Source organism: Melitaea cinxia, chromosome 8, assembly GCF_905220565.1.
Source record: "Melitaea cinxia chromosome 8, ilMelCinx1.1, whole genome shotgun sequence".
In the NCBI taxonomy this organism is placed as follows: domain Eukaryota; kingdom Metazoa; phylum Arthropoda; class Insecta; order Lepidoptera; family Nymphalidae; genus Melitaea; species Melitaea cinxia.
Genome location: NC_059401.1, coordinates 11,022,259 through 11,042,910, shown reverse-complemented (window position 1 = coordinate 11,042,910; position 20,652 = coordinate 11,022,259). Strand labels below are relative to the sequence as shown.

Below are 20,652 nucleotides of genomic sequence, written 5' to 3'. Positions count from 1 at the left end.
AAAATTCAACATCTTTTTTTTCCAAATTGTGTTGCTTCTATACTATCCGAAGGAACTTCGTTCCTACCTTGTGTCCCATGACACCAAATAATTTTTATTTATTACAAACATTGCAATTTTGGTGACAATAAAAAACAAATGTTGTTTTATTTAAATATTAAATATTTATTTGAAAAAATCTTTCTTTAACGTACATTATAACATATTCTAAATAATATTTATACACTTACAATACGTTGGCGTCGTGTTAACCACTCATAATAATATATTCTATGAAACAATTATGATATATTCAATAATTTATTTGATGTTTATTAAAAAATATATAACATGTATTTGATTTAAAACTAATATTAATATATATAAATTACGCGTCACGTTGTCCGCGATGGACTCCTAAACTACTTAACTGATTTAAATCAAATTCGAACACTGTATGCAGTTGGATCCAACTTGAAAGATAGGCTATATTTTATTTCGATATATATAATTATTATGTGCAAGAAAAAAAAATAAGGCAGCACGAAGTTCGCCAGGTCGGCCAGTTTCTATATATATACACACACAAGGCTGATTGATACATTTTAAAGCAAAATAATCGTGAACTTTATGCGACCTCGCTCAGTGTGGCGTAGTGTCAACGGGCACGTCTCGGGTACGCTTTGAACCTTTCAAAAATTATGGTTACACTGTAGTGGAGCTAGATCGCAAGCGAATCTATGCCCGAGAATCGTGCTTCGTGGACCAACACAAACGGCAGAAAAAATCTTTTTAAACTACTAGGTCAGCAAAAAAGCGAACGGCTCACTTGAAGGTAACCGATTACCGTAATTATAGATGCCTGCAAGACCAGAAGCATAGCAAAACTCGATGCCTCAAATCCAGGAGCTCTGGTCACCTTACTCACCACAATAACAGAACACTGCATGAAAGCAGTATTATTTAGCTGTGGTCTTCTGTAAGGTCGAAGTAGTCCGCAGTCGGGCTCTACCTCAGTGAACTACTCATGGAGCAGCCCCGCTGGAAGTCGAAATGAGGGTAGGCTTAGAGCGTGAAGTGCGCCAGCAGGCGGTCGCCGAAAGAGATGTCGGCGAAGAGGCGCGGCAGCGCGGGGTGCGGCGGCGCGCGCGGCGGCTGGCGCGCGGCGCGCACGTGCGCCACGGTGTCGCGCACGTGCGCGCGCGGCACGTCCCCGCGCAGCGCCAGCAGCCGCACGAGCTGCTCCTCCGACACGTCCGGGCACTTCTCCAGCAGCCCGTGCAGGTCCAGCGACAGCATCTCGATGTCCTGGCACCGCAGCACCTGGGACCGAACAATTCTCACGTCCAATTAAAATAAACAAAATATTACACTTCAATTTGGAATCTGTCATTGTTCATTGTCATTTTCGCGATAATACATTGTAAAATATTTTTAACCGACTTCAAAAAAAGGAGTAGGTTACTCAATTCGACCGTGTATATATATATATATATATATATATATATGTATGTTTGGAGATAACTTCTTCGTTTATGAACCGATTTTGATAATTCTTTTTTTGTTGGAAAAAACACTTGTAACACTTGTAATTTGACAGAGATGTGGTTAATAGTTAGTAAACGTTCAGCAAGATCGAATTTGGCGATAGGGGTGCATTAAAAAGGTTTAAGGCCTCTCGCAAGTATTTATGAAAGCCTTTTATTTTTTGTGCTATGAGCTTGAAACTTGACTGGGAAATAGGTAATAGAAAGTAGATGTCCACTAAGCACGAATTTTGCGTAAGTGCCCCATTAACATGGTCTAAAGGTTCTCGAAAACTTTTGAAAAAATCCTTATTTTTTTTTTCTGCTACTAACACTAAAAGTTTAGTCCGTAACCGTGCAAAACAAAAACGAATAAAAAAATTATACCTCTAGTTGTGTGAAAGGTGGGTTGAAAGGTAGTCTGGTGTCATTTTTAAAATTAAAGGCATGAAACTTTCGGACTAATGAAATAACAAGTTATGTAGGGGATGGAAGTTAATCGCCTATAAATTATTTCATCAAAACTTATTCTTTACTTGTAGAATTTTTAGCAGTACCTAATTCTTAAAAAATTTCACTTTTAAATTATTTCATTTACTCACCTCCGCTAGCACGCTGATAACTTCGAAAGGCCAATCTACATTAATACCTTCAGCGTTTGACGCAATTCTTCGAAAGAACGATCTTATTTGATTTGCTTCTTTAACTATTTTAGTGGCAGCCTGTTGAGCCTCCTCCACGGTTTTAAACGTAATTTTCTTTGAAAGCATTGCCGTTATATATTTTTTATAAACGAGGTTTTGTGCTTCGTTTATAACATACTCAAAGTTTTTCTCTCTCAAATGGTTGTAATCTTGGAAATAATCTTCGAGCGTGACACAGATCGTGTCTACCGGTATACTAGAAGTGAGCCATTTCGAGGTGAACAGATCGTCAAAATGTTCTTCTAGATCCAAAAAAGCCTCTTCCAAAAGGAATTTTGCAGCTTCATCTCTCAAACTCTGCAAAATAGTACTTTAGCTACAATTCCAAATGAAATGAAGAATTGATTTAATCAAAAAGTATGAATAAGATTTATGTTAGCTTTATTATCTGGCGAGGCGGCCTGCAGCGCCACTAGCTCGGGGCTCGCACGTACCTGGAAGGTGGCCAGCAGGCGCTCGAAGCTGCGCTCGGCGGGCGGGTGGTGGCGGGCGGGCGGCCAGCGGCGCGCCTGCGTCTGCTGCGCCAGGCGCACCATCTGCTCGCTGTTGTTCACGATGGTGATCATGTGGTGCGTGAAGTACGCCACGCGCGACCGGTCCGCGAAGTGCGCGTTCTGTTACGTGACAGACTTAACCTCGGACACCATGAATCTTCAAACTACACTTTCAAAGTATAGAGTATAATATCGAGTTCAACCAGACTGCCGAACAATGTTTTATGGCGGGTATATCAATTGTTTTACATGCATAACAATAATTGTGAAATAAAATAAAAAGGCAACTAAATCTAAATGCCCTAAAATTTTAATAATAGCAAATTAATGCGTCCTGGATAGTGCGTTTTTAAAGAGAAATCTGACATAAAGAAGAAGATAAAAAACCTTGAACTGTATGACACCCTCCCTGTACATGTTGCCGAAACGTGTCACTTGGTCAATGCTCAACAACAATGCTTTAAAAGTGATCTCCTTGCTTATAGTCTCCGTGACCTAAAATAGAAAACAATTTAAGTAAGCTCGAAAATAGTTACTCCAAACGAAGGTGGCCTTTCAAAATAATACCTACGAGTAGTACACTACGTGCATTCTTGATTTTTAAGTACAAAATATAAAATTGTCTGTTGGGGGCGAATATATTGCTGTATCAAGCTTTTGAATAATACGGCCCCCCGTGTCTGAATATAATTAAATAGTCATCTAAAGAAACAGAAGAAGGGGCGCACCTGCAGGTTCTGGTCGATCATCTGGAAGATGATGACGGGCGCGTGCGTGTGGAAGGCGCGCGTGTGCGGCTCCACGTCGGGAGAGCGCTCGCCCGCCCACTCCGCGCGCTCCGCCTCCAAAGTCTTCTCCATCCACTCCATGTAGTTCGACTCCATTTTCTACGACGGCGAATTATGTATAGCAGTGCAGTAAATGCACCAAAACACCCGTCGGTAATGTCAATACAGTTTATAAAAAAATAGCAAATAAGGAATTTCTTGCCGATTATTATCTGCAGAATCTCATTCCAATCGGTGGTAGTTTCACTTGAAACTATAATTAATTAATGAAAACAAATATACAATTTTTATTTCTAATAAGACGATTAAAAAGTCATTTTCAATTTTGTATTTGCTTGATGATTTTTAAGTTGACACAAATTATTTTTATACGAAAAATAGTATTTTGCTTATTTTACAGTTCAATCAATTTACATCGACTAGATTGTAATTACCTGCAAGTATTCATCTTGCAATTTCTGCATGGTCTCTTCACTTAAAAGAGGCGGTAGCGTGGATACATCGACATTAACTTCAGGGCTGCCCATTAGCTCAGTACCGGGGTAGGTGTTTAGGATCCAGGACAAAAGTGTAACATATTCATTGCCTTCCAAGCCATTTTGAACTATGTCTTGTAACTGAAATGAGGCATATAAGAACTTTACTGAAAAGCTAAAAATATCTGAAATGTACTTGATCAGACAAATACTTTAATTAATGGTACTAACAATTAGTAAGAAATAGAAAACTTACGCTAGAAGACAAACAAGTGTGGTACATATTCACATATTTATTGACAATATCATAGTGTGGGGGAAAACATGGAACGCATAAAGTCTTAACAACTCTCAAGTCCTCCAAAATAAGTTGCCTAGTTAACTCTAGGTATCGGATCAACCACAGCTTGTTGTCTTCGCGCTCGTCAACGCGAGTACCCTCAACGCGTTGTGCGACGGCGCATTCTAATACTTCGAAAGCTTTTGTTCGCCAGTTTTTAGGTCTTCCGGGAGGCATAAATCCTGATTGGTCTTGTTGCTGAAACAGATAGGATACTACAATATATCTTTTTATTTTGGAACTTTAAAGTGTTTTATTTTTGAGAATTACCTGTAGTGCCATTTGATCCCTCTTCTCTTCTCCCTCAATAATTCTAAGGGCGGTCACGATAACCGTTGGTTCCTTGCGAACTGTATTTAGTGTTCTAGCTAAAATGAGCTTAATTTGCTTCTCAAGTAAGTTTGAAACCATTTCAACATCCTCAAAGTATGCTTTAAGCATGATTTTGTCATGAGAAGACTGATTTGGTAATCTATGTAATTCATACAACAAATCATCTCGAGAATTCTCCAAATCACTTAAACACTGTAGTATGAAATTTTTACACTTTAGTTTGTTATTTTTGACACTCACAATGAGTTTCGTGTAAATATAAAGAATCGGTTAAATAGCTTGGAAGGTCATTTATAATGTGTTGCTCTGAAAAAACAAAGAAACGACATTCAAAGTTATTTAACCGATTCCTATAAATAAAATTAAAATAAAATATTTCTTGATTGATTGATTGATTGTTTGATTGATTGATTGGCTTGCAGTTGTGCCAAAGGAGCACAGTTGAAAATATTTTTTTTATAATTGACTACAATCGAGTGTCAAAATCTTTTCATAAACAATACAAATCACTACTGCTATAAAAGAGGTATACCATACTTTATATAAAAACTCAAAGGAACTTTATTCCTTTACTTATATAGACTATTAAACAATAATTTAAGTACAAAAACCTTTTACCTGATGAGCATGCAACAACTTTCCTTCCCCAATCCATTGTTTTGTTTTGGCAACACTTTCAGGTACCGTAAAAATATGTTTTAAGCTGTCCATGGCAGTAACATACTGCGAGTGGCGTGAATCTTCTTCTCTTACAGCTTGCAATGAGGCCACAAGGGGTGGAACACCCTTTAACAAATCTTCTAACTCATCCATCCTAACAAAATAACACTATTTTTAGTAATACTACAGAACATTTACATTCATTTTATATAAATTCATACAAATTAAATCTATTGTAACTAATAAGCTACATAGTGCTGATTGGATGATCTTTATCAGATTATAAACTAATTAGAAAGAAGTTCCAATGAAATCTGATCCAGATTGTATTGACACCAGCTTAGACAAGTGATTCATTAGCAGTGGAGTAAAATAATATTTATTTGGTCATTTCCAATCAATATTTTTCTTACTTTGCACTTATTTGTTGAACATCATCCAGACATTCTTGTAATTGCCTTAAACCAACTCGGACTCCATCAAGTTTGCCTTGGACTGCAGATTTTAGTTGAGCTTCGATTGATGCTTTTTTGTGTGTTATTCTCTTTTTGTATTGCTCCACCTATGACATGAATTACACGCGGAAAGAATACACCTACATCTGGTACTAATCTACTTAATTTGTGTTTTTCTACATTGAGAATATGGGAATGCATAGTTGAAATTTGACTTTTGTTTATTTGTGACATACAGCATACTGGATTATTTTAGCAAACTTAATGGAACAAAATTAGACTGAAAATCACCATTGAGAACTGAAGATATTTTAAAATCTTACTTCAGCCGGTAATATCCCACTACTGGGGATAGGCCTCTTTCCCCATGTAGGAGAAGGATCAGAGCTTAATCCACCACGCTGCTACAATGCGGGTTGGCGGATATATTCCCTACTATGAGTAATGATCGCTATCAGGTGTACACGATAACAACTGGGACCGACGGCTTAACGTGCTCTCTGAGGCACAGTGTGGAGACCCACACGGATTGCACAAATACCCAGACCACGGCAAACACCTGTATGGCCAATACAAATGTTTGTCATGTGTGGGGATCGAACCCGCAACCGCCAGCACAACAGGTACAATCCATGGCTGTGACCGTTGTGCCAATGGGGCGTCTATTATATAATATCTTATTAACACTAATTATTTTTATTTATATAACATAACAAATACTATTTTTTATGCATTTGTATTTTTTACAACTAATTAATTCAAATGATCTTATTGTTGGTTACTGAGATTTGTTGATCTGGTTATTGATCCACACACTATGATATTAAAAATATTTAGGAAAGAAACTGCAAGTCTTTATTTTGCAAGATTGTGAGATTACAGAAATCTTTTTTTAAATAATAATAAATAAATTAATAATATTAATTAGAAAAATATTCTATTGATTTCTAATATAAATACTTACTTTCTCTAACTGGCCTGGCCTTTGCATCATATTCATAACCATCTTTTCAGCCGCTAATCTTGATTCTTCTTCAATTTCATCCATGGTACTCATTTAGAATATTACAATTTAATTTGTTAGTGTACGTACGCCCAGTAAAATTTTATTTCAATTTAAGCATTTATATACTTAGTTGCAATGTATTAATTATTTGATTTACAAAGCAGATTTGTTTAAAAAAATAATTTTAATATTTGTATTAAAACGGTAAAGATATATATTTATGTGGTATTATTATTACGTTTTGTAAAAACAAAAACAAGAACAAAAGTTATGGAAATATGAAATATGAATCTATTGTTCTGTGCTATTAATTATAGATGCTGTTCCTGTTTATACCATAGTACTCTGATACTCTTTGGTACTCTGTGTGATAGACACTAGGGAAGGGCATCAAATATCGATATGTCGAAATATCGATATTTTTCAAAAAAATATCGATAAATATCGACGATATTTTTAATTTCAAAATATCGATAATCGATATTTATTTTTGAATATCGAAGTCGATGTTTTTTTTAAACTTCATTATATTTTAAATGAATTATGTATTCTACTTTTATTGCAACATATGGTCCGTTTTATCTGTAAATGAATATAAAACAGAGCGCCCGAGTTTTAGTATTAGTGCTGTCTATATCCCTCTGTAGTTTGTGAACGCAACCAAAAAACATGTCTATGGGTAGTTTCTTAAAGGGGCCTACTCAAAGCACTGCCTGCAGTGCTTTGTGTAGGCCCCTTTAGACTAAATTTGAGTGTGATCAAAGACCAAAGTGTGAATTTAATGCTAATCTATGGTGTAACGTGTGCGTACATGTTCATTAAGCTGGACCGATTTTGACGGGACTTTCACTAGCAGACAGCTGGTGTAATAAGGTGTAACTTAGGCTACTTTTATTTCAGATTTTTTTTATAACCCCGAACTGAACAATAGCTGTTTTGTTAAATTCTACGCGGACGAAGTCGCGGGCACAGCAGCTAGTAATAATATGTAATTCATATATACAATAATATATGCCGGAAAATGAAGAAGAAGGTATACTTTTCGGCTTGAAGGTATATTTCTCTTTCTCATCGTCTCAGAGTACTCAGTTTACTGTGGGCTTCAGTGGGTAATGTTGACTCAACAAATAAACACAATTAATGATATCACCAAATTATTATAACACAGGATTCAGTTAACAGAAAGATAACGCAGCACGGAAGGCGGGATAGTTATTAGTTAAGGGGCGAAGACTAACTTCTTAGTATTCGATGGTTTCACGGTTCACCGTGCGGGTGCCGAATCCATCGTGTGGCAGAGGGAGTAACTCAGAGCAGTGCCTAAGACTTGCGACCCAGGTGTAGGTTTAAGGAGGCCCCCTTTGAGATACGTATCAACGCTCACCTTCGCTGCTCGAGTTATACGCCCCGCCTAGCCAAATTAATCGTAATAGGTAATAATTAATTCGTTTGCACAAATTAATTATTGAATGAGTCTAGGTTAAGCTACTAGCAGGATACAACAAGTGTATCGTGCCAAGCCAGAGCCAAGACTCCTTAGCAGCGGTTGCACCGTTCGTTTTATACACGTCAGAATAACTCGAGTAATATAATGAATGAGGGTAGGTGACTATCGAACGATGTGCTAGGTGGCGCGTCGATCACCCCACTACTCTAACAGCTAATAATTGACAACTGACATTATCTGAATACACCCAAGTCACACACTTGACGTTCCGTATTCATACTCTGCGACACGGCCATCTTGACAAGTCACACGTCCTCGTGTGATGCTGTAAAAAGGAAAAAGGTACTGCGGTATCAAAGTCTCATCTCGGCCTATCCTGATTCACACTTAATCAAGGACAAAGTGATAGTACAACCACTTTTGATAACACACCATACAAACATACGCGAAACTATCATTAAATCAAAATTAACCAATCCCGATTGGTATGAACAGGACTCCATTATTAGTTCTACATAAAGTCGCCACTGTCACCTAAATCGAGCGACAGCAGCTCATGCCACTCAGAGAGTGACGATAACCTTAATTAAAAGAGTCGTTACTGTCACCTAAATCGAGCGACAGTAACTCATGCCACTCAGAGAGTGACGATAACCGTAATTGAAAGAGTCGCTACTGTCACCTAAATCGAGCGACAGTAGCTCATGCCACTCAGCGAGTGACGATAACCGTAATTGAAAGAGTCGCTACTGTCACCTAAATCGAGCGACAGTAGCTCATGCCACTCAGCGAGTGACGATAACCTTGCCACCTCCATCGAGTGACGATAACCGTAATCAAGAGTCGCCACTGTCACCTAAATCGAGCGACAGCAGCTCATGCCACTCAGCGAGTGACGATAACCTTGCCACGTTCATCGAGTGACGATAACCGTAATCAATAGTCGCCACTGTCACCTAAATCGAGCGACAGCAGCTCATGCTACTCAGTCAAACTCTACGTAAAAGGGGAAAGTAGACAAACTCTACGCTCTAAACTTAAGATATTTGAAGAACTTTACAATAATCTCAGTCACAACTAACCACTACACATAAATACCACAACCATGTACCATCGACGTTATCACAACCAAAACTATAGACGTACTCTACTTCCACAACAAGTTACAACCAAGCTTTCAGAAATCTCCGAGTGAATACCTCTAACACCACGGCTCTCTAGCCGAAAAGCAAACACATTACTCTCTCACAACGGTCTCCATAGACCACGACCTCCGCCAGAGTTAAACGCACATCGCACACCCATGGACTACGACTACGAAATAACTACTGGTACGGTCAAACACATTACGGTCGATAAAGTCATTCACTCAAGTTTCTTAAGCTTCATTATCAACAAGATCTTAAATTACATCAATTTCGCCTGGTACATGACCTACTGGTATTTTCCCTAACCTATCGTGAGTAAATTTGTAGGTACGTTCTAATTTTGTCTGATTTACCTCTTCGTTTTGAATTAAGACCAAGTCACCAATGTCAAACTTTAAAATTTTAGCCTTATGTAATAAAATTAATATACTTGCGAAATACACGGTGATTTTATAACCGTTTTGGAAACGAAATATTTTACTTTGGAATCATCTATAGTACATATAAAAATGGATAAATCAATTGTAATGTTGACTAAAAAAAAGTTTCAATTTTAATATTCATTTTTATTCGATCGACTTGGAAAGTAGTAAGGAACTGATCATTCATTCATTATTTTATATGAATGAAACACGTCCGTGCGCGTTTCGGTTGATAAAAGTATACCTATAGGCGCGAGCTAGCGAGTACTTACGTAGATAGACTCGTTTGTCCTTCATACTTTACACGGGCTTAGGACCGTCAGAAATACCTATTTTATTTAAACTTCTTTTCGATTATTAACCACGATTGTTCTTTTCACAACAAATCAATTTATAAACGGACTGTAGGTATAAACTTCAGGCGTATTTAAAAAATCGGAGTTTTCTACAGAATAATTAACTTACATACCTCTTAACAGTATATTTACACTATTTACACTTCTCTGTATCGAAGCAACTGCTCAAAATGGAGTCCGCTGCGTTCAATACACAAACGTACGCGTTTAATACAATTGTCTTTTAATTTTCTTAATGTGTCTTGATCACTTTTCACTTTATCAAAAGCGTCCACTATCGCAATGCGTAAATCATCACAGCTTTCATATTGACTGACGTGTATAACTTTTTATTTCCGATCACAAGAAAAAATCCAGGGGCGTTAAGTCAGGACTTCCAGGTGGCCAAGACACAGGCCCTCCTCGACCTATCCACCTATCACTAAACTCACTGTCCAGGTACATCGTCTACTAACTCAGATATTACTCTCCTTAACATCTCTAAGTACGAATTGCCGGTTAGATGACCTTCAATAAAAATAGGTCCTATTAGTTGGTCGATAATAATACCGGCCTACACGTTCACACTGAAACAAACCTGGTGATGGTTTTCTCGTATCAAGTGGGGGTTAATTAGAGCCCAGTAATGCTCATTGTGCACATTGTATAGTCCCACTCGACTAAACAGTGACTCGTCCGTCCAGAGTATGTTGTCGTTTGTATTATTTAACAACCACTGGCAAAAGGCGATTCTTTCCGGTGCGTTGTTTATTACGTGAGCCTTACGAAAATGATACGAGTGTAATCCTTGTGTACGTAATATCTTCCATACAAGTTTTGGCTAACATCGAATTCTCTTGCTGCCATCCTTGTCCTCCGCCAGGGATCGCGCTCGAAGTACTCAAGAACATCTTCAAACTCCGGCGAATAATAATTTAAACGTCCTTGACCTTGTTTACGCATGTACCGCTATGGTATTACTGACCGACTGAAAGCGAGGGACGCGGGACGCCGACGATTACAAGGACAAGTGAGCAACGCCGTCATTGGTCGACTCCGGCGCAACTCGGTAGCTTTGTTTTTATTGGCTAATACGATTTTGTGACTCGCTATTAAAACGTATAGTATTTCTATTTTTAGAATGTACCTACCGTGTAGCGCTACTACTGGTTCTCACTTTTTATCTGTAAACGATATGAATATCGACTTTGATGAAAAAAAAAATACATATATTATTAAATTAACGTTATATATAGGTTCTGTTATTGATAAATAATTCAAAATTTTCGTTTCCAAAACGCTTTCAAAATCACCCGGTATGTATTAATTTTTTCCCGTTCAAATATTGTAACAATTCTTTCAGGTTATTACAATTGGCACAAAAATATCGAGATATTGAAATATCGATTTTTTTTTATTCAGTATATATATGGATATTTTTAAACTATATATATATATATATATATATATATATATATAAATATATATATATATATATATATATATATATATATATATATATATATATATATATATATAAATATATATAAATATATATATATATATATATATATATATATATATATATATATATATATATATGTGAGTGCAAGGACTTTTTAGTGTCTTCGCGTACGCGGGCCCGCTCCTCCCGGAGCCGAGCCGACCAATCACACACCCGGATTATAAGGTCAGTCTTAGGGACTCATCTCTGTCACCTACGGGCAGAGCTCATTAGGGACCACACTGTAGGCACTCACCTCCCCTGCCCCGGCAGGGGAGAAACACATTTTTCTCTCCCCGTGTCCACTAGGGACACATTGTTTTTAAAAATGGAGCGACTCCTACAGTTGCTAGCCACCCGTTTCCCCGAGGCCTTAGAGACCTTAAACCGCGAGCTCAATGAGCAGGACGCGGCCTCCGTAGCCCCCACCGCTGCCGCCTCGGGTTCGATTCCCGACGGACCGGCCTCCCCCGATTCGGTATCAATGGATACCGAAAGTGAAAACGAGTCGTCGAACGACGACGACTCAGAGTCGCGATCGCGGTCGGCTTCACCGACCGGAAGCGACTCAGATTCGGACGGTTTCGAGACCGTCCAAAACAAAAAGCGGAAGCGCAACCGCCGCAAGGGCAGCTCTACGAGTCCGCCCCCTGTCAAGAAAAGACCCGCCACCGCTTCAGCGGCCAACAAAGCCCGCCGCACGCCCCCCGCATCCCCGAACCCTTCGCAGGCAACTAGTGTGCCAGCAAACTCCGCGCCTAGCGCGACTCCCGCGACTTCGGCGGGGCCTAAAAAGCCTCCGCCTATCTATATCCAAGATATAAAATGCTGGAACGACATGTCGGCCAAAATTAAGGCCAAGTAAATTAATTTCACTCACGCGCAATCCACTGCGCAGGGTATCAGGGTCACCTTAGCGGACTCTGACTCCCATCGTAAACTCTCGACCCTCCTTCGTGCCGAAAAAGTCGGCTATCACACAGACGCACTCGACGACGAACGTCAGCTGCGTGTAGTCATTCGAGGGCTCCCGAAAGAGATCGACATCAAGTCGATCCATGAGGACCTTAAAAACCAGAATCTCCCCGTCAAAGAAGTACACAGGATGTACAACCTTCGCACGAAAGAACCATATAATATGGTTTTGTGCATCCTTGACCTTTCCCTACAAGGGAAACAAATCTATAACCTTAAAACAGTGTGCCACCTCTCCGGCCTCACTGTAGAGGCCCCTCTCAAACGTGGCGTCCCGGACAATGCCACAACTGCCAAAAATACGGGCACTCCGCCCGCAATTGCTTCACGAGGCCTAGGTGCGTAAAGTGCCTAGGAGACCACAGTACGACGGACTGTCCTCGTAAGGTCCCAGAGCCCTCCACTCCTCCCAGCTGCGTCCTCTGCAATTCGCAGGGGCACCCAGCGAATTACCGCGACTGCCCGAAGGCCCCGCGCAGACGCCCACGGGCTATCAAAGCCCACAAGAACTCAAACACGAGTTCCAAGCCCAGCCCCGCTTCCGCCGAATCCCAGCCGGCGAAAATAATCACTCCTTCTGCTCCTCCCACGGAGCAAATAGTCCCGCAGGCGAAGACAAACGCCGCCCTACCCAAGGAAAAGACCCCTCAGGTCAATAACCCGCTAGGAGCCTGGGCTAGACGGTTGTCAAACGGCATCCCTACAGCTACCACTTCTCCGGCATTAAAGCCGGAAGCAGTCACGAAAAGCCAATTGCTAGGCATGAAGGCTTACCTAGATAGTGTTAGGGCTAATCTTGACAGCATGGCGGCTCTCATAGAGCAATCCCTTGGTAGCTTTTAAATGGCTACAAACGCTAGGAATAAACCGCGATCGCTCAGCGTTGTTACTTTCAACGCAAACGACCTTATCCGGCAAATTGATTTAGTACGTCAATTTCTGAGGGACCACTCCGTCGACGTCATGTTAGTGCAAGAAACCTTCCTCAAGCCGTCAATTAGAAGTCCTAGGATATCTAATTATCGGCTCGTTAGGAATGATAGGGACTCCGCCCGCGGAGGCACTATCATTTACTATAAGTCTTCCTTGCACTGCATTCCGCTCGACCCACCCACGCTTCTCAACATCGAGGTTTCAATGTGTCGAGTCAGTTTGACGGGCCATCAGCCCATAACAATAATCTCAGCCTACTCCTCTCCGAGCAAATCCCTATTAGAAAGTGACATAAGATCACTACTCTCGTTGGACGTCGCGGTCATTCTGGCCGGCGGCGACTTAAATTGTAAACACCCTCGCTGGAATTCCCGTAGAACAAACACCAAAGGTAGGGAACTAGACAGACTGACGTCACTACCGACCTTCGACTTCGAAGTGATCGCCCCTATGACGCCCACCCGCTACCCCGATAGGAACGGTGACTTACCCGTCATACTCGACATAGCGATCTTGAAGGGAGTGACTTTACAGTTACGAACCATAGAGGCGTTATCCGAGTTAGGCTCTGACCATCGCCCCGTCCTAATCCAGTTAGGATCAGACCCGGATCTCCTCCAACCCACTAAGATCATAATAGATTTTAAGAAACTCGACATCGAGTTAAATAATACTGATTCCAACGAGAATTTAAATAGAATACCCGACACAATTGACTCCGTAGATGTCGCGAAAGCAGCCGCGTTAAATCTCACCTCTTTTATTAAAGAAAAGATCGATCACTGCTCAAGGGAGATTCCTAATCGCCCTGGAGAGCGATGGGAACTCTCGGAGGAGTTGAAAGACCTGATTAGGCGCAAGAACGCGCAGACTAGAGCCCATGACACTTACCCGACTGACGACAATCGGAGGAAACTCCGTGCCCTACAGAGGGAGGTGAAAGCACGCTTCGCCGAACTCAGGGACGACCGCCACAGTAGGCGCCTCGGAGAGCTCACGCCTTCGCACACAGCTTACTGGTCGCTAGCGCGATCTCTCCGAAGCGACACTGTCACAACGATACCCCCATTGATACGTCCGAACCTCCCTCCAGCCCTCGACGATCTGGATAAGGCCGAGTGTCTTGCTAGTAGCCTGGAGAGCCAATGCTCGCCAAGCACTGAGCCGGTCGATCAAAGTCACCTCTTAAAGGTGGACTTTGAAGTTGAACGCAAGGCGGCTTCACCGCCTACTGACGAACCACTCCCTCCGACTACCGTCGAGGAGGTTGAATCGATCCTCAAAGGACTTCACTCGAAAAAGTCTCCGGGGCCCGATAGGATTTCAAACAAGACCCTTAAGCGTCTTCCAAGGCAGTTACTCGCCCTCCTAGTAATGATTTATAACTCCCTCCTGGCTGGCTGCTCCTTTCCCGACCAGTGGAAAGATGCAATAGTAATAGGTATTCACAAACCTGGCAAACCCAGGAACCTCCCTACTAGCTACCGCCCTATAAGTCTTCTCAATACACTCTGTAAAGTGTACGAGAAAATTATCCTTAATAGATTAAAGAAAGCCATGAAGACCATGGAACCTCCGCTCATTGATGAGCAGTTCGGATTCCGAGCCGGACACTCACCAGTTTACCAAGTGCACCGCATCACCGAACATATCCTGTCCGGTTTCGCTAAATCGAAAGCCCACTCGACGGGCGCTCTCTTCTTCGACATAGCGAAAGCTTTCGACAAAGTCTGGCATAACGGCTTAATCTACAAGCTGTACAATCTAAAAATACCAGACAGACTCGTGCTCATCATACGAGACTACTTGTCGAATCGCACCTTCCGCTATCGAGTCGAAGACACGTTATCGTCGCCTCGGCCGATACGCGCCGGCGTCCCACAGGGATCCCTACTCTCTCCGTTCCTGTATTCTCTATACACGAACGACATGCCCATACCCCATGCCATATGCCCATATTCACGACTTCCGTCTCCGTAGCCATGATGTCCAAACGCCTCCAATCTGCGACCACCGCACTAGGCGAGTGGTTCAGGAAGTGGAGAATCGAGGTCAACGCCGAGAAAAGCTCAGCGGTGCACTTCACCCGAAACCCAAAATTCGTATTTTGGAGACAAGGGCCACCGGAGACAATCAAACTCTTCGGAACACCGATCCCATGGCAAAAAGAAGCCAAATATCTCGGAGTCACTCTAGACAGTAAACTTATTTTCAAGTCCCACGTAAATTGCGTTCGTAACCGAGCCGCCTTCGTACTCGGTGGGCTGTATATGATGCTATGCGGAAAGAGTAAAATGTCTCTTAGAAATAAGATGACATTATACAAACTCTGCGTCCGTCCTATCATGACCTACGCGAGTCCAGTCTTCGCCCACTGTCACCCCACCTACATCCAACGGCTGCAAGCGTTGCAGAACCGCTTCTTACGCACGGCCACGGCCTCACCGTGGTACGTACGTAACGTCGACCTCCATAAGGACTTTGGGATCGATTCAATCGCCAAGCATCTCTCAAAAAGCTTTCTTCAAGGTTTTTTGAGAGAGCAATCCGACACCCCAACCCTCTTGTAGCAGAGGTCTGCTCCTACGTAGGTAGAGGAAACGTACAGACGAGACTTAGACGTCCTAAACACGTCTTGACAGATCCCGACGATAGGTTAACCGCAGCCAACGCCCCTCTCGTAGGTAACACACCCACACACAAAACACTCACGCAAAGCCTTCGCCGGCGAAGACGAGGTCCCCCGCGTTAGGACGGCTCGGATACGCTTAGGCGCATCGACCGTCCACAACTCGCCGCAGCGCTCCGCATAGCGCCTCCTCCATCCCGACGACGTTCTAAGCCGAGGTGCGATCTCGCTAGGAGACACCCTTAGGACGAACGTCACCCCTGTGCCCGCCGAAAAGGGCCCACATCTTCCTTCGCGGCCGGTTGCCTAAGTGCCCGGCCCCTCTCACCGGTGACGCTGTAGAGGCCAGTAGGACCAACAGCAACTGTCATTTCGAAAAAAAAAAGAAAAAAAAAATGCAAATATATTCGATCGACACCTTCTGATCAAGACTTTCATTCCGACACTACAATAGTCCCTAAAAGCTGTAAGCTGGCAATTATTTGTTTGTAATTTAATCTTGAATTCTTGACATTGCTATTTGCAAATGTCAAACGACACTAAAATGCATTCGTGTTGTTAGACTTGTTGATAATATTAAATAATGCCGATATTTCTTATATTTAAGCATTTATTAATATATAAGACTTATATATAAAGAAGTTATAAAAGTCCAATTAATAAAATAGGCTAAATAATTTCTGTATATAATATTCCACAACGATGTGGTCAATAATAGTTTTAATATTTTTTTCCACAATATCTTACCTTATAACTGATGAATTAATTCCTAAAATGAAAAATCTATTCATAAATGCCGGTCTATATGGAATCGATCTTTGCAAGATATCGAAAGAAAAAGTGTAAGTATGACTGTAAAAATGCAAAAAAACTATGCTTAAGATTAATACCTGAGGACTACAATTCAATTTTTAATGTCACAGACCTGAAGCAATTGGAGTTGTCTCGGGTTGCGTTTTCTTAGTGACTATTTTCTTGTTTATACCAATTGTTTTTGGGAATGGATTAATGGACAGAGGAAACTTTCCACACAACGAGGTAAAAATAAATAGCAGTTTATGTATTTTTAGTTTTATCAATTTGAAAAAAAAAATTATTAATAACGTTTTATAAGATATATTGAACTGTGTTATCTAGTTTGCAGAGTTGCTGGCAGCGCTGTTGTCAATATGTTGTATGTTACTGCTAGGGTTTGCAGATGATGTATTAAATTTGAAATGGAGGTATAAATTACTTCTCCCTACAATTGCATCTTTACCGTTACTAGTAGTTTACTATGTGAATTTTAATTCTACTACATTTATTGTTCCAATACCTCTGAGGCAGTTCTTTGGAGTTTCTATTAACATTGGTAAGTTATTACATTTTTTATTTATTGAAACTTTAGAGAAAGCTTAATTAAGATTTTGATATTGTTTGTCTATAGACTGAGGATATTCAGACACTAACGTGACCCCAGCGTTAATCTAGCGTGACTGGTACTTCTTGAAAAAAAAACTAACCTAACCTCAAAATTAGACCATTCATCGACATAATTTCATTCTGTGATATGTTCGGCTTCTAAAGAACAGAACCACAATAGATTTTGAACTGTACTTAGTGCCAATCACACTAGTCACGCTAAATTACCACTGGAATCAAGCTAGTGTCCAAATATCCTTATCGTTGTCTATAATATTTTATTTAGTAGATTTAATTAATATTTAAAATAAATCCAATTATTTTTCAGGTATTTTATATTATATTTATATGGGAATGCTAGCAGTTTTCTGCACAAATGCCATAAATATTTTAGCTGGAATAAATGGTCTTGAAGTCGGACAGTCGGCTGTTATAGCAATCTCAATAATAATTTTTGATATTATAGAATTGAGAGGTGACCAATTTAAAGCTCACAGCTTTTCACTACACATTATGATACCATACCTTGCTACGACATTAGCTCTACTTAAACACAATTGGTAAGATTTCAAATACTTAGTATATTCGTTTTTAGGGTTCCTCACCGTACCTCAGAAGGAAAAACTGAACCCTTATAGGATCACTTTATTGTCCATCTGTCTGTCAAGACCCTTTTTCTTAGGAACACTTGGAGGTGTCAAGCTGAAACTTATATCAATTACTGAAATCTACTGTCCATTGGAGCTGTGAAAAATCACACTTCTAAGCCAATGCAATCAAAAGATACAGCCGTTTATGCTGCAAATTTTGGATGGATATTGCAAAGGGAATCAAAACCTACAGGGTACTTCCCGTGAACTCAGAATCTTGAAATTTGGTACGAAGCAATGTCTCATAGTACAAATAAAGGAAAAATTACGAAAAGCATACATTTTTAGTTACATTATATAATAAAAATATTTTTAATAATTTTGTTTGTATGGGACCCCTCAGTGCGCGAGTCCGACTCGCACTTGGCCGGTTTGTTTTTCATTTTAAGTTAACAATTATAAATAACTGTTAAAAATTGTTTTCTTTGGTTTTTTTTCAGGTATCCATCTAAAGTTTTTGTGGGTGATACATTTTGTTATGTATCAGGAATGACTTTTGCTGTAGTTGCCATTCTCAGCCATTTTAGTAAAACTGTTTTGTTATTTTTCTTACCACAAATTATCAATTTTTTATATTCTGTACCACAGCTATTTCACGTAATACCTTGCCCAAGACACAGACTTCCCAAGTATAGCGCAGAAACAGACATACTCTACCCAAGTAAAACAGTTATATCAAAAAAAGAAATGACTGCTTTGAATGAATTAGTTTTAGGAATACTAACACGTTTCCGTTTAATTGATAAGCTCGAAGATGATGACAGCATAACAATTAATAATATGACACTAATAAATTTGTTTTTGATAAAATTAGGCCCAATGCCTGAAGTACGATTAACTGCTAGTTTGCTATTATTTCAAATTTTTTGTACATGTGTAGCATTTCTGATAAGATATCCAATGGCCTCTTATTTTTATGATGTTAAAACCTAACTTAAGTTTTATTACATTTTATATAAATACCAAATTGTAAATATAAATTGGACATTAGATATTTTTTATTTATATTTATGAACACCAAACTTTAAATTACGAGCATGTATTTAAAGTGTCCAAAAACTTGAGGTGTCTTACTAAGGAAAATAAATTATTTATAAGTTTTCCTTAAGAGCCATTTCACAAAAATCGGTAACAATCAGCGAAATTGTAATATTTTGACGTCGTTAATCTCAGTGTTGGATGCAATAATGTAATTTATATTCTTGAAATATAATAGAGCAACCTTTGTTGTAGTCCATAGTCAGATCAGAATTTTGATTTATATTATGTGTATAAAATTATTAACCTTTTCATCAGCCTCCTCCCTGGGTAAACGGTCGCAATGTATACTTTGAAGTCCTACTTTTCAATAACCTCTACGTTGAAACAATTTTAAAAAAATATAATATGTGGAATATAATTTTGTTGTCCACTATCATAGATTTTTATTCCATTTGTATCTCTATTAAACGATAAAAAAAATTTAAAGTTACGAATATTTTCCAAATAAGTACAATTTTAAAAGCCTTATTTCTCTTAGAAAACTAAGAAATTTTAACGAACTATCTTCATCAAAGTAAACTTACATCATTAAGGAATACAAAAAAAATAATTAAAAGATGTAATTATTTTTAATACATTTTATATTAAATAATAAAAAGATAGTATATATTGCCACGCATCAAGCCCGGTAAATCAGTCGAGCGCTAGCGCTCTTAGAGGTAAGGTCCACGCTAAATTCTGCGCAGCCGTCTCTTTCGCTCACACGCGCCAAGCGCCTGTTGTTATAGCGGATAAAACGCATTTGATACTTTCATAATAAAATATAAATAAAATAAACATATTACGAAAATGACTGTAAAATAATATAATGATAATTTCTGTAAACAAATGTATAATTTAATTTTCTTTTCTCACACTATCAATACAAATAGGCATTTCAATCTGTTTGTCTAGTTATTTGTTAATTAATATGTTTGTCGGTGTCGATGTCATTAAATGCTTTTTTATTCATATCGTAAATATTAGATTCATTCGTAAACTGAAAAAACTAAATCAATTTAAAAAAATTGTTTCATAAAATTGATTTTTTTAATTTTATTTTAAATTTATTGACTGTTGTTATATAACATACTTGAAATTTTTAACAAATTAATTATGTAAAAAACATTTTATACCATAGTTATAATTTTTATTATACATCAGAAAATGATCACGATGGTCTTTTGGTTGTCACACTATACGTACTAGCACAAAGATCGCGCGGCTCGTACGACTCGCGCGATGCGACCAAATTTACCTAAACTTGCAGAGCGTAAAATTGTGAAATGGCTCTTAAGTAAGCTCATTTCCCTTGACTTATTCAAAAAAATTATGGAAACTACACAAGAGTTGATTTATAAGAGACAATTACCAACAATAAAAGATGCTATAAACTTTCCGATTCCAGTTTTGTAGTAAAATTTCTT

The 20,652-nt window shown here is 39.3% G+C and overlaps 2 protein-coding genes across 2 annotated transcripts; one reads left to right on the top strand and one right to left on the bottom strand.

The window, feature by feature from the left end:
- Nucleotides 1-945: 945 nt before the first annotated feature.
- Nucleotides 946-6,886, bottom strand: LOC123655911 (exocyst complex component 3). The gene is made up of 11 exons (XM_045591656.1): nt 6,720-6,886; nt 5,714-5,862; nt 5,259-5,454; nt 4,578-4,832; nt 4,224-4,505; nt 3,926-4,108; nt 3,432-3,590; nt 3,091-3,198; nt 2,644-2,823; nt 2,108-2,506; nt 946-1,302 (listed from the first exon to the last, which is right to left on the bottom strand). Exons 1-11 carry the CDS (start codon nt 6,810-6,812, stop codon nt 1,045-1,047), a joined length of 2,262 nt encoding a protein of 753 aa, XP_045447612.1. The 5' UTR covers nt 6,813-6,886; the 3' UTR covers nt 946-1,044.
- A 9,955-nt stretch (nt 6,887-16,841) lies between these two features.
- On the top strand, nt 16,842-19,195 carry LOC123655532 (UDP-N-acetylglucosamine--dolichyl-phosphate N-acetylglucosaminephosphotransferase). The gene is made up of 5 exons (XM_045591304.1): nt 16,842-16,996; nt 17,078-17,192; nt 17,292-17,505; nt 17,884-18,115; nt 18,646-19,195. Exons 1-5 carry the CDS (start codon nt 16,857-16,859, stop codon nt 19,136-19,138), a joined length of 1,194 nt encoding a protein of 397 aa, XP_045447260.1. The 5' UTR covers nt 16,842-16,856; the 3' UTR covers nt 19,139-19,195.
- Nucleotides 19,196-20,652: the final 1,457 nt, after the last annotated feature.

What these genes read in the sequence shown, in the direction of transcription:
- LOC123655911 (XM_045591656.1), bottom strand. Translation starts at nt 6,812, where the DNA reads ATGAGTACCATGGATGAAATTGAAGAAGAATCAAGATTAGCGGCTGAA. An exon ending in GGCCAGGCCAGTTAGAGAAA is followed by an intron (nt 5,863 to 6,719) that starts GTAAGTATTTAT and finishes TTCATGTCATAG; the next exon opens with GTGGAGCAATACAAAAAGAG. An exon ending in GCCTGCTGGCCACCTTCCAG is followed by an intron (nt 2,507 to 2,643) that starts GTACGTGCGAGC and finishes ACTATTTTGCAG; the next exon opens with AGTTTGAGAGATGAAGCTGC.
- LOC123655532 (XM_045591304.1), top strand. Translation starts at nt 16,857, where the DNA reads ATGTGGTCAATAATAGTTTTAATATTTTTTTCCACAATATCTTACCTT. An exon ending in GAAACTTTCCACACAACGAG is followed by an intron (nt 17,193 to 17,291) that starts GTAAAAATAAAT and finishes TGTGTTATCTAG; the next exon opens with TTTGCAGAGTTGCTGGCAGC. An exon ending in GCTCTACTTAAACACAATTG is followed by an intron (nt 18,116 to 18,645) that starts GTAAGATTTCAA and finishes GTTTTTTTTCAG; the next exon opens with GTATCCATCTAAAGTTTTTG.